The sequence below is a fragment of the Choloepus didactylus genome, chromosome X (genome assembly GCF_015220235.1).
Source record: "Choloepus didactylus isolate mChoDid1 chromosome X, mChoDid1.pri, whole genome shotgun sequence".
NCBI lineage: Eukaryota > Metazoa > Chordata > Mammalia > Pilosa > Megalonychidae > Choloepus > Choloepus didactylus.
In genome coordinates this window covers 127,031,085-127,057,736 of record NC_051334.1, presented here as the reverse complement: position 1 = coordinate 127,057,736, position 26,652 = coordinate 127,031,085, and the positions used below count along the sequence as shown (strand labels likewise).

At 38.1% G+C, this 26,652-nt stretch overlaps 2 protein-coding genes across 7 annotated transcripts in view; one reads left to right on the top strand and one right to left on the bottom strand.

Moving 5' to 3' along the window:
- The window catches only part of COL4A5 (collagen type IV alpha 5 chain), a 414,777-nt gene that overhangs the window by 222,806 nt on the left and 165,319 nt on the right, over window positions 1–26,652 (bottom strand). The window lies entirely within an intron of this gene.
- LOC119522690 (centrosomal protein CEP57L1-like) lies at window positions 19,249–20,728 on the top strand. Its single transcript, XM_037821244.1, has one exon. It carries the CDS (start codon window positions 19,249–19,251, stop codon window positions 20,551–20,553), a length of 1,305 nt encoding a protein of 434 aa, XP_037677172.1. The 3' UTR covers window positions 20,554–20,728.

Below are 26,652 nucleotides of genomic sequence, written 5' to 3'. Positions count from 1 at the left end.
CCACTATGAACACTGGTGTGCAAATATCTGTTTTAATTCCTGCTTTCGCATCATTTGGGTATATACCTAGAACTGGAACTGCTGAGTCAGATGGTAATTCTATACCTAAATTTCCAAGGTACCACAAAACTACACAGCAGGTGCACTATTTTACATTCTCACCCACAAAGAATGAGTGTTCCTGTTTCTCCACATACTCTACAGCAGCTGTAATTTTGGTTTTTTAATAGTAGCCATTCTAGTGGGTGTGAAATGGTATCTCACTGAGGTTTTGATTTGCATTTCCCTAATAGCTAATGATATGGAATATCTTTTCATGTGCTTCTTGGCCATTTGTATATACTCTTTGAAGAAATGTCTATTCAATGCTTTGGTCCATTTCTAAAATGGGATTTTGTCTTTTTATTGTTGAGATATAGGATTTCTTTATATATTCTGTATAGTAAATGCTTATCAGATTTGTGGTTTCCAAATATTTTCTCCAAATGAGTAGGTTTTCTTTTCATTTTCATGATAAAGTACTTTGAGGCAACAAAGTTTTTTTTTTTAATTCAACTTTGTTGAGATTATTTACATGCCATACAATCATCTAAAGTGACAATCAATTGTTCATGGTACCATTATATAGTTGTGCATTCATCACCACAATTAATTTTTTTCAATTTCCGAACATTTTCATTACTCCAGAAAAGAAATAAAAATAAAAAAGAAAACTCAAATCCTCCCCTTCCCCTAATCCCCCCTCCATTACTGACTCATAGTATTGGTATAGTACATTTTTTACTGTTGATGAAAGAATGTTAAAATACTAGTAACTGTAGTACATGGTTTGCAATAGGTGCATATTTTTTCCTATATGCCTATTATTAACTTCTAGTTATAGTGTCATACATTTGTTCTAGTTCATGAAAGAGATTTCTAATATTTGTACAGTTAATCACAGACCCTGTCCACCACAAGATTCATTGTTTTATATATTCCCATCTTTTAACCTCCAACTTTCCTTCTGGTGACATACATGACTCTGAGCTTACCCTTTCCACCACCTTCACACACCATTTAGCACTGTTAGTTATTCTCACAATGTGCCACCATCACCTCTGTCCATTTCCAAATGTTTAAGTTCACCCTAGTTGAACATTCTGTTCATAATAAGCAACCCCTCCTCATTCTTTAGCCTCATTCTATATCCTGGTAACTTATATTTCATGTCTCTGAGTTTACATGTTTTAATTAGTTCATATCAGTGAGACCCTGCAATATTTGTCCTTATGTGTCTGTCTTATTTCACGCATTATAGTGCCCTCAGGGTTTCTTCATCAACCCATTTTTAAGACAGTTTTGTTCACACACCATATATTCCGCCCTAAGTAAACAATCAATGGTTCCCTGTATAGTCACATATTTATGTATTCACCACCATCACCACTATCTATATAAGGGCATCTCCATTTCTTCCACAAAGGAGGAGGAAGAGTCAAAGAAGGTAGAAAGACAAAAAAGAAAAAGAAAAAGAAAGAAAAAAAGACAGCTAAAAAACAACAAAAGAAAAGACAAAATTAAAATAAAGTATAATAAAAAAGTCAGAAAACATCACCAATGCCAAGAATCCCACACCCTTCCCCCATATCCCCCTCATATAGGTACCCAGGCTTGGTACATTGCATCTGCCACATTAAAGGAAGCATACTACAATGTTTCTGCCAACCATAGACTCCAGCCTGCATCAACTGCATTCTTTCCACAATACCACCCCATTTTTAACACCTTGCAATGTTGACATTCATTTGTTCTCCCTCATGAAAAAACATATTTGTACATTTCATCACAATCCCCAACCACTCTAGGCTTCATTAAGCTACACAGTCCCAGTCTTCATCTTCTCTCCCTCACCCCATGGCCCACATGCCCCCAACCTTCCTCCTTCAACCACACTCTCAGTCATCTTCATTCAGTACACCCAAATTATTGTGCTACCATCACCCAAAACCTGTCCTCCAAACCTCTCACTCATGTCTTTTCCTATCGGTCTAGCACTCCCTTTAGTATTTCCTGTAGAGCAGGCATCCCATCCACAAACGCTCTCATTGTCTGTTTGTCAGAGAATATTTTAAATTCTCCCTCATATTTGAAGGACAGTTTTGACGGATATAAAATTCTTGATTGGTGATTTTTCTCTTTCAGTATCTTAAATATATCACACCACTGCCTTCTTGCCTCCATGGTTTCTATTGAGAAATCTTCACATAGTCTTATCAAATTTACCTTATATGTGATGGATTGCTTTTCTCTTGCTGCTTTCAGGATTCTCTCTTTGTCTTTGACATTTGATAATCTGACTATTAAGTGTATTGGCATAGGTCTATTTGGAGCCATTCCGTTTGGGGTACTCTGTGCTTCTTGGATCTGTAATTTTATGTCTTTCATAAGAGATAGGAAATTTTCAGTGATTATTTCCTCCATTATTGTTTCTGCCCCTTTTCCCTTCTCCTTCTGGGACACCCATGACATACACATTCATGCACGTCATGTTGTCATTCAGTTCCCTGAGACGCTGCTCGTACTTTTCCATTCTTTTCCCTATCTGTTCTTTTGTGTGTAGGATTTCAGAAGTCCTGTCATCCAGTTCATGAATGTTTTCTTCTGCCTCTTCACATCTGCTGTTGTATGTCTCCACTGTGTTTTTCATCTCTTGTATTGTGCCATTCATTCCCATAAGTTTTGCCATTTGTTTTTTCAAGTTTATGAATCCTTCTTTATGGTCATCCAGTGTCTAGATGCTGTGCTTTTCCTAACCTGCCCAGCAGGTGGGCGCCTGTCAGCCCTTCTCTCTGCACTGTTGTAAAGAGGTGTGGTCCATTTAATTCTCAGCTTAAATTGTTTCTGGTTTGATTGTTTGGTTTCCCTCAGGCCCTGGGGTCTGAGTTCTGAAGGGAGGGCAGCCACTTGAGCTGGGCCCCACACCCCTCCTCTTTGGAAAGATACAACCCCTAGGGAGTTATCTCCTGCACTTTAATTACTCCTTTGTCTCTCTGACTCTGTTAACTCCACCCCTGCCTGGGTCAGGGCACTGAGAACTGAAAATGCCTGAGGCTTTCTCCACTGAGCCACTCAGATTGAGAGAGAAAAAAAGGAGAAAGAAAGGCCCTTTTCAGAGCAAGTTCCCGGCCTCCCAGTTTGCCTGTTGGACAAAGATAGTACCTGGTCCTCTGTGCTCCTTTTCTTGGGACACAGCCATTTTCCAGTATTCTATGCTCAGCCATCTCCAAAAGACTCTGTATATTTTTTTCCATCAGCCCCACCTCCTCTCCACTGGGAGTGACCTCAGGGTACTTTGCTGCTTGTTAGGGGTCTCTCTGCATTTGTAGCTTGTATTCAGCAGTCCACACTTGTTAATTAAAACCCCAGTTGGAGCTTGGTTGAGCTATATTTCCTTGGTCCCAGCAGGGACTTCTTTCTCCCACAACAAAGTTCTGCAGCTTAGCCTGCTGTGGACAGAAGGGTGTAGGTTCCGCAGTTTCTACTTAAATTTCCATGCTACAATCTCAGCCATTCCACCCCTTCCAGGCTGGTGTACAATGTGTGGACAGTCACGGTTGTCCCCCAGCAGTTGTTCCAGACTATATACTAGTTGTTCCTGGCTATTTACTAGTTGCTCTAGAGGACTAACTAAATTCCACACCTCTCTATGCCACCATCTTGCCCCACCTCCTCCCCAAAGTTTTTAATTCTGATGTCGTCCCACATATCTATTTCTTTTGTTGCTTGTGCCTTAGGTGTTAAGTCTAAGAAATCATTGCCTAACACAAGATCCTGAAGATGCTTTCCTATGTTTTCTTTTAGGAGTTTTATAGTTCTGGTTCTTATATTTAGTTCTTTGATAGATTTTGAGTTAACCTTTGTATATGGGGTCAGATGGGGTCCCCCTTCACTCTTTTGCATATGGATATCCAGTTCTCCCAGGAAAATTTGTTAAAGAGACTATTCTTTTGCAATTAAGTGGTCTTTGCCCCCAGTTGGCTATAACTATGGAAGTCCATTTCCGAACTCTCATTTTGATTTCATTGGTGTATATATCTATACTTGTGCCAGTACTATGCTGGTTTGACAACTGTAGTTTTGTAACAAGTATTTGTGTGTATATGTACATGTATGTGCAAAGATATTTATTGCAACAATGATTGTGATACCATGAATCTGGACACAACCTAAATGTTCATCAATATAATAGTGTAATAATACGATAGGGCTGTTGAAAAGAAGATACCATGAAATGGGTTGCCTTAACAATGGGATATTAGCTTACAGTTTTGAGGTTGAGAAACACGTCCAAATCAAGGCAACATCAAGGCAAATCAAGGCAATGTTTTCCTCCTGAAAACCAGCTGCTGGCTATCCTGGGTCCTCTGCCATATGGCAAGGCACATGGCAGTGTCTGCTGATCTCTCCTTTCTCTTCTGGGTTTTGTTGCTTTCAGCTTCTTGCTTCCATGGCTTTTTAATTTTTAGAAATGTTAGTTTACAAAAAAATCATGCATAAGATATAGGATTCCCAAATACCACCCCACCACCAACACCTTTCATTAGTGTGGATCATTTGCTACTATTAATGATAATACTTTTTAAAATAACTATACTATCTTTTAACAGTAGTTACTATTGTTACAATTGATGAAAGATTATTTAAAAAGTTCAATCATACATTATTTACATTAGGTGTATTTTTTCCAATATGCCACTCAATTATTACCACTATGTATTAGTATCATACATTTGTTATAATTCATGAGAGAACATTTTTATACCTGTACTATTATCTATTGTCCATTGTCTGCAATATGGTTCACTGTGCTATACAGTCCTGTTTTATCTTTTAATTTTTATTCTAGTATTATATACATACATTATATTTTGTTTATATATGTATATATAATACATATATTATATACAAACAAAAATTTCTTCCTTTAGCACCAATCACTTATATAGCTTAATGCCGTTGATTACACTCAAAATAATGTGCTACCATCACCACCATCTATTTCCAAAACTTTACCATCAGCCTAAATAGAAATTCTGTACAAGTTAAGCATCAACTCTCCATTCTCTAACTCTAGTCTACTTCCTGGTAACTTATATTCTACTTCATAACTATATGAATTTGCCTATAATAATCAGTTCATATCAATGAGATCATACTATATTTGTCCTTTTGTGTCTGGGTTTCACTCAACATAATGTCCTCAAGGTTCATTCATGTTTTGGCTATTTGAGGCCCCTTAACCTTCTATATAAACTTGATAATTGGCTTTTCCATTCCTGCAAAGTAGGCTGCTGGAATTTTAATTGGGACTGCATTTAATCTGTAAATCAATTTGGAAAGAGTTGACATCTTGGTGATATTTAGTCTACCAGTCCGTGAACATGGACTATCCTTCCATTTATTTTGGTCTTCTTTGATTTCTTTTAGGAATGTTTTGTAATTTTCTGTACATAAGTCCTTTACATCCTTCATTAAATTATTCCTAGTTACTTGATTCTTTTAGTTGCTATAGTGAATGTAATTTTTTCTTGATTTCCTCCTCAGCTTGCTAATTATTAGTGTATAGCAACATTACTGATTTTTGCATGTTGAAATTGTATTTGGCCACTTTGCTAAACTTTATTATGAGCTCTAGTAGTTCTGTTGTAGATTTTCTGGGGCTTTCTATATATAGGATCATGTCATCTGCAATTAGTGGAAGTTTTACTTCTTCCTTTCTGAAATGGATGCCTTTTATTTCTTTTTCTTGCCTAACTGCTCTTGCTAGAACTTCTAGCACCATGTTGAGTAACAATGGTGACAGTGGTCTTCCTTGTCTTGTTCTTGATCTTAGATGGAAAGCTTTCAGTCTTACACCACTGAGTACGATGTTAGCTGTGGGTTTGATTATATGCCCTACCATGTTGAGGAAGTTTCCTTCTATCTTTCAAAGTTTTTTTATCAAGAAGGGATGCTGGATTTTGTCAAATGCATTTTGTGCATCAATCAAGATTATCATGTGGGTTTTTTTCCCCCTTGATCTGTTAATGTGGTGTATTACATTAATTGATTTTCTTGAGTTGAAGTACCCTTGCATACCTGGGATAGAACCCACTGGATCATGGTACAAAATTCTTTTAATGTGCTGTTGGATTCTATTTACAAGTATTTTCTTGCGGATTTTTGCATCTATCTTTGTTAGAGAAATTGGTATGCAATTTTCTGTTCTTGTAGTATCTTTGTCTGCCTTTCATTTTACGGTGATGTTGGCATCATGCAATCATTAGGTTGTGTTCCCTCCTCTTCAATTTCTTGGAAGAGTTTGAGCAGCACTGGTACTCATTCTTCATGAAATGACTACTAGAATTCACCTGTAAAGGCATCTGGTGCTAGGCTTTTCTTTGTCAGAAAGTTTTTGATGACTGATTCAATCTTTTACTTATAATTGGTGTGTTGAGGTGTCCTATTTCTTTCAGAATCACTGCAGGTTGTCCATGTGCTTCTAGGAATTTGTCCATTTAATCTAAGTTGTCTAATTTTTTGGCATACTGTTGTTCATAGTATCCTCATGATTCTTTTTATTTCTGTAGGGTCAGTATTAATGTCTGCTCATACTCATCTCTGATTTTATTTATTTTCATCTCCTCTCCTTTTGTCTTTGTCAGTCTAGCTAAGGGATTGCCAATTGTATTGATCTTCTCAAAGAACCAACTTTTGGTATTGTCAGATCCCTCTATTGTTTTCTATTCTCAACTTTATTTATTTCTGCTCTAATCTTTGTTGTTTCTTTCTTCTGCTTATTTGGGTTTAGTTTGCTGTTCTTTTTCTACTTCCTCCAGGTGTTTGTTTAGATCTTCAACTTTAGCTCTTACTTCTTATAAATGTAAGCATTTAGTGCTGTAAATTACCCTCTCAGTATTGCCTCCATGGCATCCCATGTTTGGATATGTTGTGTTCTTGTTTTCATTCATCTCAACATATTTACTGATTCTCCTTGCAATTTCTGATTTGACCCACTGATTGTTTAAAGAGCATGTTGTTAAATTTCCATATACTTGTGAATTTTCCAGTACTTCACCTATTACTGATTTCCAGCTTCATTCCTTTATAGTCAGAGAAATTGCTTTGTATAATTTCAATCTTTTAAAATTTATTGAGACTTGTTTTATGACCAAACATGTGATCTATCCTGGAGAATGATCCATGAGCAATTGAGAAGAATGTACACCATGTTGCTGTGGGGTGCAGGGTTCTGTGTGTGTCTGTTAGGTCTAGTTTATTTATTATATTATTCAAGTTCTTTGTCTCCTTACTGATCTTCTGTATAGATGTTCTACCTATTGTTGTGAGTGGTATACTGAAGTCTCAAACTATTATTGTAGAGATGTCTATTTCTCCCTTCAGTTTTGCCAGTGTTTGCCACATGTATTTTGGGGCACATCATGGTTATTTGCAGAAGTATTTATAATTGCTAGTTCCTCTTGATGGACTGCCCCTTTTATTAATATAGAGTGTCCTTTTTTATCTCTTATAACAGGTTTGCATTTAAAGTCTATTTTGTCCAACATTAGTGTAGATACCCCAGCTCTTTTTTCTCTACAGTTTCTGTGGAATATCTTGTTCCAACCTTTTGCTTTCAGCCTATTTGTGTTTTTGTTTCTAAGGGGAGTCTCTTGTAAACAGCATATAGTTGGATCATACATTTTTATCCATTCTACCAATCTGTGACTTTTGAATGGTGAGTTTAATCCATTAATATTCAATGTTCTTACTGTAAAGGCAGGATTTCCTTTAACCATTTTACCCTTTGGTTTTTATGTGTCATATCTTACTTTGTCTCTCCTTTTACCCTTTTAATTACCATTACTGATAATCTTCATTTCTGCACTCTACTCCAAGCCTCTCTCTCCTGTCTTTTCCTTTCATTCTGCAGAACTCCCTTTATAATTTCATGTAGTGCAGGTCTCTTTTGACAAACTCAGTTTCTGTTTATCTGTGAATATTTTAACCTCTCCCTCAGTTTTGAAGGACAGTAAAATATTCTTGTCTGGCAGTTTTTCTCTTTCAGTACCTAAAATATATCATACCACTGCCTTCTCACCTCCATGATTGCTGATGAGAATTCGGTACTTGTTCTTATTGCCAATCCCCTGTATGTGACAAATCGCTCTTCTCTTGCTGCTTTCAGAATTCTCACTTTATCAATGGCATTTGACATTCTGATTAGCATGTGTCTCAGAGTTGGTCTATTAGGATTTGTTCTGTTTGGAATATGCTGCACTTCCTGGACATGTACATTCATGTCTTTCATAAGAGTTGGGAAATTTGGGACCTTCACGTCTTCAAATATACCTTCTGTCCCTTTTTACATCTTTTCTCCTTCTGGGACACCCATGATGTACACTTTTGTGGATTTCGTGTTGTCATTCAAATCCGCGAGGCCCTATTCAATTATTTCCATTCTTTTCTCTATCTCTTCTTCTGTTTCCAAGATTTCTATTGTCCTGTCTTCTACTTTGTTTTTCCTTTCTTCTACCTGTTCAAATCTGCTGCTGTATGCCTCTAGTATATTGTAATCTTTATTGCACCTTTCATTCCCATCATTTCTGTCATGTTTCTTTTTATACTTTCAAATTATTATTTATTCTCACACATTGGCTTCTTAATATCCTTTCTCTCTTTATACATATTTTCCTTCATTTACTTAAATTGCTTTAGGAGATTTTTTTGAACTTCATCGATTAGTTTTCCAAATTCTGTGTCTCCTCTCAAGTTTTAATTTGTTCCTTTGACCAAGACATGCCTTCTTGTTTCTTGGTATGGCTTGTAATTTTTTGGTTTCTGATGATCCATGACCATTTAATCTTATCTCAGCTATCTTGTCCATGATACATTTCTACTCTCTTGCAGTTTTCAAAATTCTCTTGTTATCTTTGGCATATAACAGTTTGATTATAATATGATGTCATGTGAGTCTAAGGGATTTATCTTGTTTGGAGATTTTTGAGCATCTCAGATGTTTATATTCATCTCTTTTGTCAAACTTGTGACATTTTGAGCCATTGTTTCTTTGAATATTCTCTCCACTTCTTTTTCTCTTTTTTCTCCCTCTGGGACTCCCACGGTGGGTACATTGGTGTGCTTGATGGTATCCCACAGGTTTCTCAGAATCTGCTCACTTTTCTTCATTCTCTCTTCTCTCTGCTCCTCAGACTGAATGATTTCAATAATCTTATCTTAAAGTTTACTGATTATTTTTTTATGCCAGCTCCAATCCACTGTGGAATTCCTTCTATGGAATTTTAAATTTCTGGTCCTGTGGTCTTCAGCTCTGTTTGGTTCCTTTTCATAATTTCCATCTCTTTATTGATATTCTCTTTGTGTTCATCTATTGCTTTCCTGATCTCCTGCAGTTTTTCCTTTAGCTCTTTGGGCATATTTCAGACCACTGTTTTTAGTCTTTTTCTGGTATTTCCCAATTCTTATCCTCCTCACTGCTGGTTTCTAGTGCTTTTGCCTTCTCCTTTGCCTGGGAAATTTCTGTTTCTTTTTATGTTTTGTAATCTTTTGTTGACACCTGGACATTTTGCTATTTTAAGGTGTTACCTCTGGAATTTAGATTTTGAGGTGTCTGTTCCTTAAGCTCATATCCAGCTAGTGTTATGACAGGTTGTTCCTTGAATTCCATGAGCCAATTTAAAAAAAGAAGGGGAAAAAGAATACATCTTTCCCAGTCTTTGCAGATTGACCTGTATGAGGGTTCTCCATCAGAGCTTATCCATACAATGAGTTTAGAAAATAGTTCAAAGCCAAATCATGGAGACCTCCCTTATCCTTTATGCATGTGCAGCTTGTCTTGAGCATGCATGTGACACATGCCTCTTTCGAAAAAGTTTAATAAACTACTATTTCCACAACAAATGAATCTTTGAAGAGGTGAATGTAAATCAAATTCTATTTTAAAACAATGAAAAGACACTTTGTTTAAAGGGATCATTTTGTATGTTCCCACTAAAGTCTAGAAACAATTAAGATGCCTTAATTGCGTTCTAGTAGGACTAACCAACATGGTTAAATAAGATGAATAAATTAGAAGTCTAAAGGTTGGAAAGATGAGGTAAAACTGCCACTATTTGAAAAAATATGATTGTATGCCTGGAAAATCCAAGATAATTAAATGAACAACAACCACAACAATAAGATAATCCAGTAAGATAGCAGTAAAATTAATATGAAGAAATCCATAGCTTTCTTATATACCAACAACCAGTTGAAAGACATAATGGAAGAAAATATCCAATACACAATAGCAAGAATAAAGATAAAACATCTAAGAATGTAGACTTCTGGGAAGATGGCAGAGAAGGTGAGGTGGAATGAGCTTCTCCTCCATGAAAGAAACTAGAGAGGGACCGGAGGATGCCTGGGACTGTGGATTTGGGGTGTGACCAGCCATAGAGTGTCCCCATAGTACATGAATGGGATGTGGACAAAAATGTGAGAGATTGTGACTGGAGGGATGGGGTTAGTTTTTTTTTCACCAGGACTGCCTGCCAGAGCTGGCAGCAATGAGATGACCTTTGGGCAAGGGAGTGAGCAGTGGCTCTCCACTCCTGTGAAACTACCTTGGAGGTTAGCTGGGGAGGTGATCCTCCACAGCCAGACATCCAGGAGCTCCAGTAAGTGAACCTGGGGGGAAGCATTTGATATCTCTCCAGGGAAGTCTGGGGGGTGCACCAGCAAGAGGCAGGGAAAGGAGAGGGCACATTACCAGCACATCAGGAGCCCCTTCAACATCCCAGAGACAAGCAGAAACAATGAAGGCAGGGAGCCAGGCAAGTTTGATCTGCAAGGTGCCCTTTAGAGAACTCTCTGCCTACTGCCTAGGGCCCCACATCACAACCCCAGGGCAGGCAGTCCCCATTGGATACAGAAAACTGGTGCACTGATTGGTTCCCAACCTGGTTTTGACTCCACCCATTGCACAGGAGAAGTTTGAGGAAGACCAGCGTGAGAGCGTCACCTTCTGGTAGGATAGGGAAACTGCACTCCAGAAAGCTGTAGCTCTAGAGCACCACCTGTTGGTAGTATAGGGAAGCTGCATTCCAGGAAGACATACCTCTCCAAAGTTAAATATAAATGCCCAAATAATCTTGCATTTTCCAAAAAAACCTTATCAAGACAAGCAAATGCCCCAAAGCTAACAGAAAATCACAAAGGACTTGAAGAATCCAGAAGATATGGACAAGTCAAATGAACAAATTAAAAAGCCAGAAGAGACAAAAATTTGGAGCAATTAATTAAATAAATACAAACAAATCTACAAAACAACTTCAATGAGATGGCTAAAGACATAATGGAAATCAAGAAGACTAAGAGAATAAAGAAGAATTTGAAAGAGTAAATAAAAGGAAAGCAGATCCTATGCAAATAAAAGACATGTAGATCAAATTAAAAACATTCTATAGACACTCACAACAGCAGATATGAAGAGGCAGAAGAAAGAAAAGGTGAGCTAGAAGAGAGATAATCAAATGTGGATGCTCAAAAGAACAAAGGGTGGAAAAAAATGAAAAATGTGAAATGAGAAATGACGGACAACATGAATCAAACAAATATAAGAATCATTGGTAGCCCAGAAGGAGAAGAGAAGGATAAAGGGCTAGGAAGAGTGTTACAAGTCATAGTTGGGGAAAACTTCCTACCCTTATAAACAACATAAACATGCAAATCAAAGATGCCCAACGAATTCCAAATAGAATAAATCCAAAAAAATCTACTCCAAGACATATACTGATTAGACAGGCAAATGCTGAAGAGAAACAGAAACTTCTGAAAACATCAAAAGAGAAGCAATTCACCAAATAGAAGAGAAACAACATTAAGACAAAGTACTCACGATTCAGTGGGCACCAGGGAGGCAAGAAGGCACTGGTATAACATATTTAAGATTCTGAAAGAGAAAAATTGCCAACCAAGAATACTTTATCCAGCAAAGATCTCCTTCAAAATGAGGGAGAGCTTAAAATTTTCAAAGACAAACAAATGCTGACAGAATTTGTTAACAAGAGACATGCCCTGCAAGAAATAATAAATGGAGCTCTACCAGCTAAGAAAAAAAGGAGAGAAAGTCTGGAGAAGGGTACAGAACTGAAGAGTATTAGTAATGGTAACTTAAAGGAAAAAAATACAGACAGGGAAAAATAAATCTAACAAATAAAAACCAAAGGATAAGGTGGCTGGTTCAAGAATTCCCTTCACAGAAATAACTTTGAATGTGAATGGATTAAACTCTCCAATTAAAAGATACAGACTGGAAGAATGGATTAAAAAGCATGACCCATCAATATGCTATTTACAAGAGACTCATCTTAGACCCTGTGACACAGAGACTAAAAGTGAATGGATGGAAAAAATATTCAATGCAAGCTGCAACCAAAAGAAAGCTGTGGTAGCTGTGCTGATACCAGACAAAATAGACTTTAAATGTAAAATGTCATAGGAGATAAAGAAAGACACTATATATTAATAAAAGGGACAATCTCCAAGAAGAAATAACAATCATAAATATTTATGCACCAATCACAGAGCTCCAAAATACGTGAGACAAACATTGGCTAAACTGAAGGAAGCAACACACAAGTCTACAATAACAGTGGGAGACTTCAATACACCACTCTTTTCAATAGATAGAACAACTAGACAGAGGACCAATAAGGAAACTGAGGACCTAAACAGTATGATAAGTGAATTAGACTTAACAGACATATATAGATCATTACATCTCAACGTACCAGGATATACATTCTTTTCTAGTGCCCAAGGAACATCCTCCAGGATAGATCATATGCTGCAGCACAAAACAAGTCTTACTAAATTTAAAAAGATTGAAAATATTCAAAGCACATTCTCTGACCATAATGTAAGGCAACTAGAAATCAATAACCACCAAAGAACCAGATCATTCACAAATATATGGAGGTGAAACAACAGACTCCTAAAAACCAGTTGGTCAAAGAAGAAATTGCAAGAGAAATCGTTAAATATGAAGAGATGAATGAAGACCAGAACACAACATATCAAAAACATTGAAACGCAGCGAAGGTGGTGCTGGGAGGGAAACTAATAACTTGAAATACATATATCAAAAACCAAGAAAGACCTAAAATTAAAGACCTAACTAAACCAAAGAGGCTAGAGAATGATCAGCAAACTCACCCCAAAGCAAGTAGAAGAAAAGAAATAAAAACTGAACCAAAAATAAATGAACTAGAGAACAAAAAACAATAGAATAAATGAAACTACAAGTTGCTACTTTGAGAAGATCAAAAAGATTCACAGACACTTAGCTAGACTGACAAAATAAGAGAGAACAACCAAACAAACAGAAACAGAAATGAGAAGGGATAATTACTATGGATGCTGAAGAAATTAAAAAAAAAAATCATAAGAGGATACAATGGAGGCGGGGCAAGATGGCAGACTGGTGAGCTGTATGTTTTAATTACTCCTCCAGGAAAGTAGGTAGAAAGCCAGGAACTGCGTGGACTGGACACCACAGAGCAATCTGACTTTGGGCATACTTCATACAACACTCATGAAAACGTGGAACCGCTGAGATCAGCGAAATATGTAAGTTTTTGTGGCCAGGGGACCCGCACCCCTCCCTGCCAGGCTCAGTCCCGTGGGAGGAGGGGCTGTCAGCTCCGGGAAGGAGAAGGGAGAACTGCAGTGGCACCCCTTATCAGAAACTCATTCTACTGATCCAAACTCCAACCATAGATAGACTGAGACCAGACACGAGAGAATCTGAGAGCAGCCAGCCCAGCAGAGAGGAGACAGACATAGAAAAAACAGCACGAAAAACTCCAAAACAAAAGCGGAGGATTTTTGGAGTTCTGGTGAACATAGAAAGGGGAAGGGCAGAGCTCAAGCCCTGAGGCTCATATGCAAATCCTGAAGAAAAGCTGATCTCTCTGCCCTGTGGACCTTTCCTTAATGGCCCTAATTGCTTTGTCTCTTAGCATTTCAATAACCCATTAGATCTGAGGAGGGCCCTTTTTTTTTTTTTTCAATCCTTTTCTCTTTTTTCTAAAACAATTACTCTAAGAAGCCCAATACAGAAAGCTTCAAAGACTTGCAATTTGGGCAGGTCAAGACAAGAGCACAACTAAGAGAGCTCTGAGACAAAAGGCAATAATCCAGTGGCTGAGAAAATTCACTAAACACCACAACTTCCCAAGAAAAGGGGGGTGTCCGCTCACAGCCATCATCCTGGTGGACAGGAAACACTCCTCCCCATCGCCAGCCCCATAGCCCAGAGCTGCCCCAGACAACCCAGTGTGATGGAAGTGCTTCAAATAACAGGCACACACTACAAAACTGGGCATGGACATTAGCCTTTCCTGCAACCTCAGCTGATTGTCCCAGAGTTGGGAAGGTGGAGCAGTGTGAATTAACAAAGCCCCATTCAGCCATCATTTCAGCAGACAGGGAGACTCACTGCATAGCCCAGCAGCCCAGAACCGACCTGGGGGGACGGCACTCACCTGTGACATAGCACAGTCATCCCTCAACAGAGGACCAGGGGGTGCACGGCCTGGAAGAGGGACCCACTCGCAAGTCTCAGGAGCCATACGCCAATACCAAGGACTTGTTGGTCAGTGGCAGAGATAAACTGTGGCAGGACTGAACTGAAGGATTAGACTATTGCAGCAGCTTTAAAACTCCAGGATCACCAGGGAGATTTGATTGTTAGAGCCACTCCCCCCTCCCTGACTGCCCAGAAACAAGCCCCATATACAGGGCGGGCAACACCAACTACACACGCAACCTTGGTACACCAATTGGACCCCACAAGGCTCACTCCCCCACTCACCGCAAAGGCAAAGCAGGGGAGAATTGGCTTGTGGAGAACAGGTGGCTCGTGGACGCCACCTGCTGGTTAGTTACAGAAAGTGTACTCCACGAAGCTGTAGATCTGATAAATTAGAGATAAGGACTTCAATTGGTCTACAAATCCTAAAAGAACCCTATCAAGTTCAGCAAATGCCACGAGGCCAAAAACAACAGAAAATTATAAAGCATATGAAAAAACCAGACGATATGGATAACCCAAGCCCAAGCACCCAAATCAAAAGACCAGAAGAGACGCATCACCTAGAGCAGCTACTCAAAGAACTAAAGATGAACAATGAGACCATAGTACAGAATACAAAGGATATCAAGAAGACCCTAGAAGAGCATAAAGAAGACATTGCAAGACTAAATAAAAAAATAGATGATCTTATGGAAATTAAAGAAACTGTTGACTAAATTAAAAAGATTCTGGACACTCATAGTACAAGACTAGAGGAACTTGAACAATGAATCAGTGACCTGGAAGATGACAGAATGGAAAATGAAAGCATAAAAGAAAGAATGGGGAAAAAAATTGAAAAAATCGAAACGGACCTCAGGGATATGATAGATAATATAAAACGTCCTAATATAAGACTCATTGGTGTCCCAGAAGGGGAAGAAAAGGTTAAAGTCTAGGAAGAGTATTCAAAGAAATTGTTGGGGAAAACTTCCCAAATCTTCTAAACAACATAAATACACAAATCATAAATGCTCAGCGAACTCCAAACAGAATAAATCCAAATAAACCCACTCCGAGACATATTCTGATCACACTGTCAAACATGGAAGAGAAGGAGCAACTTCTGAAAGCAGCAAGAGAAAAGCAATTCACCACATACAAAGGAAACAGCATAAGACTAAGTAGTGACTACTCAGCAGCCAACATAGAGGCAAGAAGGCAGTGGCACGATATATTTAAAATTCTGAGTGAGAAAAATTTCCAACCAAGAACACTTTATCCAGCAAAGCTCTCCTTCAAATTTGAGGGAGAGCTTAAATTTTTCACAGACAAACAAATGCTGAGAGAATTTGCAAACAAGAGACCTGCCCTACTGGAGATACTAAAGGGAGCCCTACACACAGAGAAACAAAGAAAGGACAGAGAGACTTGGAGAAAGGTTCAGTACTAAAGAGATTCGGTATGGGTACAATAAAGGATATTAATAGAGAGAGGGGAAAAATATATATGACAAACATAAACCAAAGGATAAGATGGCTGATTCAAGAAATGCCTTCACGGTTAAAACGTTGAAGGTAAATGGATTAAACTCCCCAATTAAAAGATATAGATTCGCAGAATGGATCAAAAAAAAATGAACCATCAATATGTTGCATAAAAGGGACTCATCTTAGACACAGGGACACAAAGAAATTGAAAGTGAAAGGATGGAAAAAAATATTTCATGCAAGCTACAGCCAAAAGAAAGCAGGTGTAGCAATATTAATCTCAGATAAAATAGACTTCAAATGCAGGGATGTTTTGAGAGACAAAGAAGGCCACTACATACTAATAAAAGGGGCAATTCAACAAGAAGAAATAACAATCATAAATGTCTATGCAACCAATCAAGGTGTCACAAAATACATGAGAGAAACACTGGCAAAACTAAAGGAAGCAATTGATGTCTCCACAATAATTGTGGGAGACTTCAACACATCACTCTCTCCTATAGATAGATCAACCAGACAGAAGACCAATAAGGAAATTGAAAATATAAACAATCTGATAAATGAATTAGATTTAACAGACATATACAGAACATTACATCCCAAATCACCAGGATACACATACTTTTCTAGTGCTCACGGAACTTTCCCCAGAATAGATCATATGCTGGGACATAAAACAAGTCTCAATACATTTAAAAAGATAGAAATTATTCAAAGCACATTCTCTGACCACAATGGAATACAATTAGAAGTCAATAGCCATCAGAGACTTAGAAAATTCACAAATACATGGAGGTTAAACAACACACTCCTAAACAATCAGTGGGTTAAAGAAGAAATAGCAAGAGAAATTGCTAAATATATAGAGATGAATGAAAATGAGAACACAACATACCAAAACCTATAGGATGCAGCAAAAGCAGTGCTGAGGGGGAAATTTATAGCACTAAACGCATATATTAAAAAGGAAGAAAGAGCCAAAATCAAAGAACTAATGGATCAACTGAAGAAGCTAGAAAATGAACAGCAAACCAATCCTAAACCAAGTACAAGAAAAGAAATAACAAGGATTAAAGCAGAAATAAATGACATAGAGAACAAAAAAACAATAGAGAGGATAAATATCACCAAAAGTTGGTTCTTTGAGAAGATCAACAAGATTGACAAGCCCCTAGCTAGACTGACAAAATCAAAAAGAGAGAAAGACCCATATAAACAAAATAATGAATGAAAAAGGTGACATAACTGCAGATCCTGAAGAGATTAAAAAAATTATAAGAGGATACTATGAACAACTGTATGGCAACAAACTGGATAATGTAGAGGAAATGGACAATTTCCTGGAAACATATGAACAACCTAGACTGACCAGAGAAGAAATAGAAGACCTCAATCAACCCATCACAAGCAAAGAGATCCAATCAGTCATCAAAAATCTTCCCACAAATAAATGCCCAGGGACAGATGGCTTCACAGGGGAATTCTACCAAACTTTCCAGAAAGAACTGACACCAATCTTACTCAAACTCTTTCAAAACATTGAAGAAAATGGAACACTACCTAACTCATTTTATGAAGCTAACATCAATCTAATACCAAAACCAGGCAAAGATGCTACAAAAAAGGAAAACTACCAGCCAATCTCCCTAATGAATATAGATACAAAAATCCTCAACAAAATACTTGCAAATCGAATCCAAAGACACATTAAAAAAATCATACACCATGACCAAGTGGGGTTCATTCCAGGCATGCAAGGATGGTTCAACATAAGAAAATCAATCAATCTATTACAACACATTAAAAATTCGAAAGGGAAAAATCAAATGATCATCTCAATAGATGCTGAAAAAGCATTTGACAAAATCCAGCATCCCTTTTTGATAAAAACACTTCAAAAGGTAGGAATTGAAGGAAACTTCCTCAATATGATAAAGAGCATATACGAAAAACCCACAGCCAGCATAGTACTCAATGGTGAGAGACTGAAAGCCTTCCCTCTAAGATCAGGAACAAGACAAGGATGCCCACTGTCACCACTGTTATTCAACATTGTACTGGAAGTGCTAGCCAGGGCAATCCGGCAAGACAAAGAAATAAAAGGCATCCAAATTGGAAAAGAAGAAGTAAAACTGTCATTGTTTGCAGATGATATGGTCTTATATGTGGAAACCCCCGAGAAATCGACGATACAGCTACTAGAGCTAATAAACAAATTTAGCCAAGTAGTGGGATACAAGATTAATGCACATAAGTCAGTAATGTTTCTATATGCTAGAAATGAACAACCTGAAGAGACACTCAAGAAAAAGATACCATTTTCAATAGCAACTAAAAAAATCAAGTACCTAGGAATAAACTTAACCAAAGATGTAAAAGACCTATACAAAGAAAACTACATAACTCTACTAAAAGAAATAGAAGGGGACCTTAAAAGATGGAAAAATATTCCATGTTCATGGATAGGAAGGCTAAATGTCATTAAGATGTCAATTCTACCCAAACTCATCTACAGATTCAATGCAATCCCAATCAAAATTCCAACAACCTACTTTGCAGACTTGGAAAAGCTAGTTATCAAATTTATTTGGAAAGGGAAGATGCCTCGAATTGCTAAAGACACTCTAAAAAAGAAAAACCAAGTGGGAGGACTTACACTCCCTGACTTTGAAGTTTATTATAAAGCCACAGTTGCCAAAACAGCATGGTACTGGCACAAAGATAGACATATAGATCAATGGAATCGAATTGAGAATTCAGAGATAGACCCTCAGATCTATGGCCGACTGATCTTTGATAAGGCCCCCAAAGTCACTGAACTGAGTCATAATGGTCTTTTCAACAAATGGGGCTGGGAGAGTTGGATATCCATATCCAAAAGAATGAAAGAGGACCCCTACCTCACCCCCTACACAAAAATTAACTCAAAATGGACCAAAGATCTCAATATAAAAGAAAGTACCATAAAACTCCTAGAAGATGAGAGGCGGGGCAAGATGGCGGACTGGTGAGCTGTATGTTTTAGTTACTCCTCCAGGAAAGTAGGTAGAAAGCCAGGAACTGCGTGGACTGGACACCACAGAGCAATCTGACTTTGGGCATACTTCATACAACACTCATGAAAACGTGGAACTGCTGAGATCAGCGAAATCTTTAATGGATTTTGAATTAATGAATAGTGTAGTAGGAAGCTATCTTAAACCTCCAGAAAGAATGTTTGTTCCATCAGTCACCCAGTATGAATCATCGCAGAATTGCCATCCTGTGAACCTAGAAGTAACCTCCCCTAAAATGCCTCATAGTCCAAATAGCCAAGCTCATTTTTTAGCTCTAAAAACTCTTCAGGACAAGATTCATCGTTTAGAATTAGAGAGAACACAATCTGAAGATAACCTGAACATTCTTTCCAGAGAAGCTTCACAGTATAAGAAGGCCTTGGAGAATGAAACAAATGAGAGAAATCTGGCACACCAAGAACTGATAAAGCAGAAAAAAGATATAAGTATACAGCTAAACTCAGCCCAGTCTCGCTGTATTCTTCTAGAAAAGCAACTAGAATATACAAATAGAATGGTTCTTAATGCAGAGCGAGAGAAGAATATGGTCCTAGAACAACAGGCTCAGCTTCAAAGGGAAAAAGAACAAGATCATATGATGCTGCATGCAAAACTTGAAAAGCTTGATGTCTTAGAAAAAGAATGTTTTAGACTTACAACGACTCAGAAAACTGCTGAGGACAAGATTAAACATTTAGAGGAAAAACTTAAGGAAGAAGAACATCAGCGTAAACTATTTCAAGACAAAGCTTCTGAGCTTCAAACTGGACTTGAAATCAATAGAATTTTAATGTCTTCCATTTCAAAACCAAAATACTCTAAGGAAATGAAGAAATCTTCAAAGATAATGCAACATTGTGACCAACGCGCCCTTCCAAAGCGGTCTGAAGTTACTGAACCTAGATGTCGCTGTAGGCCTAGTAGAAGACCTTCCCAATGTAAAGCTGTAACTCCTGACTCAGAAATGTCCATTTCCATTTGTGATAATTTGTCTGAAGTTTTGATGGCAATGCAAGATGAGCTGGACCAAATGAATATGGAGCATCAAGAAATATTGAATCAAATGAAGGAAACTGAGAGCCATTCAGTCTGTGAAGATATAGAATGTGAACTAGAGCATTTAGCCAAGAAAATGGAAATTAAAGAAGAACAAATTTCCAAACTGAAGAAGCATCAAGACAGTGTCTGTAAACTGCAGCACAAAGTTAAAAACTTAAAGATGAATGAAGCTTCAGGTATTCGGCAAGAAGACAGCAACCCTAAAAGATCAAAGAACATAAAAAATAGTCCCAGAAAATGTTTGCATGACACTAACCCTCCACAGAAAAACAGCAGCCTTCCTCCAAAACAAGTCCATAATCTTCTAATGAAATTGAGAAAAGATTATATCTTGTGGGAACAGTAAAACAATAGCAAAACTGTCATCTTAAATGAACTGTCAATGAGATCTTGAATTGTCTGAAGTGGTTTTAATTTAATATATCTTTATGAAAATTTGAATTATGTTTCTAGCCTCTATAAAGGGTAAAGTTGTAGTATTTTTAAATTAATGTCTAATAACCTGAGTCCCAAATAATAAATGATTGCTTTTTTTGTTTTAAAAAAAAAAAAAACTCCTAGAAGATAATGTAGGAAAACATCTTCAAGACCTTGTATTAGGCGGCCACTTCATAGACTTTACACCCAAAGCACAAGCAACAAAAGAAAAAATAGATAAATGGGAACTCCTCAAGCTTAGAAGTTTCTGCACCTCAAAGGAATTTCTCAAAAAGGTAAAGAGGCAGCCAACTCAAAGGGAAAAAATTTTTGGAAACCATGTATCTGACAAAAGACTGATATCTTGCTTATATAAAGAAATCCTACAACTCAATGACAATAGTACAGACAGCCCAATTATAAAATGGGCAAAAGATATGAAAAGACAGTTCTCTGAAGAGGAAATACAAATGGCCAAGAAACACATGAAAAAATGTTCAGCTTCCCTAGCTATTAGAGAGATGCAAATTAAGACCTCAATGAGATACCATCTAACACCGATTAGAATGGCTGCCATTAAACAAACAGGAAACTACAAATGCTGGAGGGGATGTGGAGAAATTGGAACTCTTACTCATTGTTGGTGGGACTGTATAATGGTTCAGCCACTCTGGAAGTCAGTCTGGCAGTTCCTTAGAAAACTAGATATAGAGTTACCATTCGATCCAGCGATTGCACTTCTCGGTATATACCCGGAAGATCGGAAAGCAGTGACACGAACAGATATCTGCACGCCAGTGTTCAAAGCAGCATTATTCACAATTGCCAAGAGATGGAAACAACCCAAATGTCCTTCAACAGATGAGTGGATAAATAAAATATGGTATATACACACGATGGAATACTACGCGGCAGTAAGAAGGAAGGATCTCGTGAAACGTACGACAACATGGATGAACCTTGAAGACGTGATGCTGAGCGAAATAAGCCAGGCACAAAAAGAGAAATATTATATGCTACCACTAATGTGAACTTTGAAAAATGTAAAACAAATGGTTTATAATGTAGAATGTAGGGGAACTAGCAATAGGGAGCAATTAAGGAAGGGGGAACAATAATCCAAGAAGAACAGATAAGCTATTTAACGTTCTGGGGATGCCCAGGAATGACTATGGTCTGTTAATTTCTGATGGATATAGTAGGAACAAGTTCACAGAAATGTTGCTATATTAGGTAACTTTCTTGGGGTAAAGTAGGAACAGGTTGGAAGTAAAGCAGTTATCTTAGGTTAGTTGTCTTTTTCTTACTCCCTTGTTATGGTGTCTTTGAAATGTTCTTTTATTGTATGTTTTTTTTTTAATTTTTTTTATACAGTTGATTTAAAAAAGAAAAAAAAGTTAAAAAAAAAAAAAACAAAGAAAAAAATATGTAGTGCCCCCTTGAGGAGCCTGTGGAGAATGCAAGGGTATTGGCCTACCCCACCTCGATGGTTGCTAACATGACCACAGACATAGGGAACTGGTGGTTTGATGGGTTGAGCCCTCTACCATAGGTTTTACCCTTGGGAAGACGGTTGCTGCAAAGGAGAGGCTAGGCCTCCCTATGGTTGTGCCTAAGAGCCTCCTCCCGAATGCCTCTTTGTTGCTCAGATGTGGCCCTCTCTCTCTACCTAAGACAACTTGAAAGGTGAAATCACTGCCCTCCCCACTACGTGGGATCAGACACCCAGGGGAGTGAATCTCCCTGGCAACGTGGAATATGACTCCCTGGGAGGAATGTAGACCTGGCATCGTGGGACGGAGAACATCTTCTTGACCAAAAGGGGGATGTGAAAGGAAATGAAATAAGCTTCAGTGGCAGAGAGATTCCAAAAGGAGCCGAGAGGTCACTCTGGTGGGCACTCTTACACACACTTTAGACAACCCTTTTTAGGTTCTAAAGAATTGGGGGTAGCTGGTGGTGGATACCTGAAACTATCAAACTACAACCCAGAACCCATGAATCTCGAAGACAATTGTATAATAATGTAGCTTATGAGGGGTGACAATGGGATTGGGAAAGCCACAAGGACCACACTCCACTTTGTCTAGTTTATGGATGGATGAGTAGAAAAATAGGGGAAGGAAACAAACAAACAAACAGACAAAGGTACCCAGTGTTCTTTTTTACTTCAATTGCTCTTTTTCACTTTAATTATTATTCTTGTTATTTTTGTGTGTGTGCTAAGGAAGGTGTCAGGGATTGATTTAGGTGATCAATGTACAACTATGTAATGGTACTGTGAACAATCGAATGTACAATTTGTTTTGTATGACTGTGTGGTATGTGAATATATCTCAATAAAATGAAGATTGAAAAAAAAGAAGCAGGATTTCAAAAAAAACGATACTATGAACAACTATATGCCAACAAGCTAGACAATTTAAACGAAATGGACAATTTCCTGTAAACATATGAATAACATAGACTGACCCATGGAAAAAAGAGAAGACCACAACAAAACAATCACAAGCAAAGTGATCCAATCAGTCATGAAAAATCTACCTACAAATAGAAACCCAGGGCCAGATGGATCACAGGGGAATTTTACCAAAATTTCCAAAAAGAATTGACACCATTCCTGCTCAAACTCTTTCAAAAAACTGAAGAAAAAGGAACACTACCTGTTCCAGTTTGTTAATGCTTCCAGATTGCAAAATACAAGAAATGGATTGGCTTTTAAAAAGGGGGTTTATTTGGTTAAAAGTTACAGTCTTAAGGCCATAAAGTGTCCAAGGTAAGGCATCAACAAAGGGTACCTTCACTGGAGAAAGGCCATTGGTATCCTGAAAACCTCTGTCAGTGGGGAAGGCATGTGGCTGGCATCTGCTTGCTTCCAGGTTGCATTTCAAAATGGCATTCTTCAAAATGTCAGTGTCAGCTTCCAACAGCTGTCTTCAAAATATGTCTCTCAGCTGCAGCTAGCAGTGAACTCCTTCTGTCTGAGCTTTTATAGGGCTCCAGTGAACTAAGCAAGGCCCACGCTAATGGGCAGGGCCACATTTCCATGGAAACATTCAAAGGTCACACCCTAACCAAAAGTGTCACTCACAGTTGGGTGGGTCACATCTCCATGGAAACAACCTAATCCCAATATCCCAAAAGATTGGATTAAAGAATATGGCTTTTTTCTGGGGGACATAATATATACAAACCAGTATACTACCTAACTCATTTTATGACGCTAACATCACTCTGATACCAAAACAAGATAAAGGTACTGCAAAAAAGGAAAATAAATGCAAAATCCTAAATGAAATACTTACAAATCGAATCCAAAGGCACAAGTGGGGTTCATTCCAGGCATGCAAGGCTGATTCAACAAAAGAAAATCAATTAATGTAATATAACACATTAACAAATCAAAAGAGAAAAATCAAATGATCATCTCAATAGATACTGAAAAAGCCTTCACAAAATTCAACATCCCTTTTTTATAAAAAACACTTCAGAAGGTAAGAAATGAGGTAATCTTCCTCAATACGATAAAGGGCATATATGAAAAACCGACAGCCAGCATAATACTCAACACTGAGAGCCTGAAAGCCTCCCCTCTATGATCAGGAAAGAGATAAGGATGCCCACTGTCACCTCTATTATTCAACATTGTGCTGGAAGTTCTAGTCAGAGCAATTTGAGAAGACAAAGAAATAAAAGGTACCCAAATTGGAAAGGAAGAAGTAAAACTGGCATTATTTGCAGATGATATGCTCTTATGTTAGGAAAATCCTGAGAATTCGACAACAAAGCTACTTGGGCTAATAAAAAAATTCAGCAGTGGTGGGATATCAGATTAATGCACATAAACCATAATGATCCTAAACACTAGCAATGATTTAACTGAAGAGGCAAGAAAAAAATTCCACTCACAATAGCAACTAAAAAATTCAAGTATCTGGGAGTAATCTTAACCAAGGATGTAAAAGCCTCAATACAGAAAATTACAAAACATTACTAAAAGAAATTTTTAAAAAGGCCCTAAATAGGTGGAAAAATATTCTGTGCTCATGGATAGGAAGACTAAATATTGTTCAGGTGTCAGTTCTACCCAAATTGTAGATTTAATGCAATTCAAATCAAAATTCCAACAACCTACATTGAAGACTTGGAAAAGTTAGTTACCAAATTTATTTGTAAGGGAAAGGGGCCTCAGAGAGCCAAAAACATGCTAAAAAAGAAGAATGAAGTGGGAAGATATACTTCCAGACTTTGAAGCCTACTATAAAGCCACAGTGGTCAAAAGAGCATGGTATTGAGTCTGGAAGATGGTGGCATAGAGAGGAGTGGAAGTTAGTTAGTCCCCCTGGAACAACTAACAAACAACCAGAAACAACTAGTAAATAATCTGGAATAACAACTGGAGGACAACTGTGAGTCTCCACACATCATACACCAACCTGGACTGAGAGGAATGCCTGAGATCACAGCATAAAATCTGTAAGTAAAGACTGCGGATCCAAGCCAGGAGCCCCCACCACCCACAGCAGCCTGAACTGCAAAACCTCACTGTGACAGAGAGCAGCACTCTATGAACAAGCGAATATACCTCAGTCCAGCTCCAACTGGGTTTTTAATTAACAAACATGGACCACTCAATACAAGCTACAAATTCCCAACAAGCAGACAGAGGCTTTTAGTGATGACTCACCTTAAAGAGCCGGAGGACTTCTCTGTGCCAGGAGGGGGATCCCAGAGGACTAGGTGCTATCTCTGGCTGGCAGGTGAAGCTGGGGGGACCTTAGGGTGACCCTGAAGGGGGGCTTTCTGTCCCTTTCTCTCTCTCAACCTGGGTGGCTCAGTGGAGAAAGCCACAGCCATTTTCAGTTCACAGCTCTCTGACCCAGACAAGGATGGAGATAGCAGAGTCAGAGAAACAAAGAGCCTATTTAAATGCTGATGAAAACTCCCTAGGGGGTGTGTCTTCCCTAAGAGGAAGGAGGTGGTGGCCAGCCCTACTACTGGTGTCCCATTCAGAACCAGATCCCAGAGCCTGGGGGAAAACAATCTAAACAGAAACTAAGGACCAAAGGAGCCACACCTCCTTACAACAGACAGGAATGACAGGCTGACAGGCACCACCTTCTGGGCATGTTAGGAAAAGCACAGTGGCTTGAGGCCTCACAGGGCACATCAATCTTCTAAGACACACCCTCAAGGAAACCTGATACTGAATATTGCCCCCTCTGAGATCCAAGCCCATTCTGGTCTGGGAATACCTGATTGGGGTAACCAAGGAAACCAGATGCCTAGACAACAGAAAACTACAACCTACACTAAGAAAAATAAAGTTATGACCCAGTCAAAGGAACAAAATTATGCTTCAACTGAGATATAGGAATTGAAATAGCTAATGCTAAATCAATTCAAAAAGTTTAGGGAAGATATGGCAAAAGAGATGAAGTATATAATGAAAACACTGAGTGAAAATAAGGTAGAAATTGAAAGTTCAAAAAAACTACTGTCAGAATCTATGGAAATGAAAGGCACAACACGAGAGATGAAAGACACAATGGAAACATACAACAGCAGATCTCAAGAGACAGAAGAAAACACTCAGGAACTGTAGAACAAGGCACCTGAAATCCTACACACAAAAGAACAGATAGGAAAAAGAATGGAAAAATATGAGCAACGTCCCAGGGAATTGAATGACAACATGAAACACATGACTGTATATGTCATGGGTGTCCCAGAAGGAGTAGAGAAGGGAAAAGGGGGAGAAGCAATAATACATGATATAATCAACAAAAATTTCCCATCTCTTATGAAAGACATAAAATTACGGATCCAAGAAGCGCAGCATACCCAAACAGAATTGATCTGAATAGGCCTACGCCAAGACACTTAATAATTAGATTATCAAACATCAAAGAAAAAGAGAGAATCCTGAAAGCAGCAAGAGAAAAGCAATCCATCACATACAAAGGAAACTTGTTAAGACTATGTGCGGATTTCTCAGTAGAAACCATGGAGGCAAGAAGGAAGTGGT

Bases quoted from the DNA above. Each gene is read 5' to 3' on its own strand.
- LOC119522690 (XM_037821244.1), top strand. From the start codon at position 19,249: ATGGATTTTGAATTAATGAATAGTGTAGTAGGAAGCTATCTTAAACCT.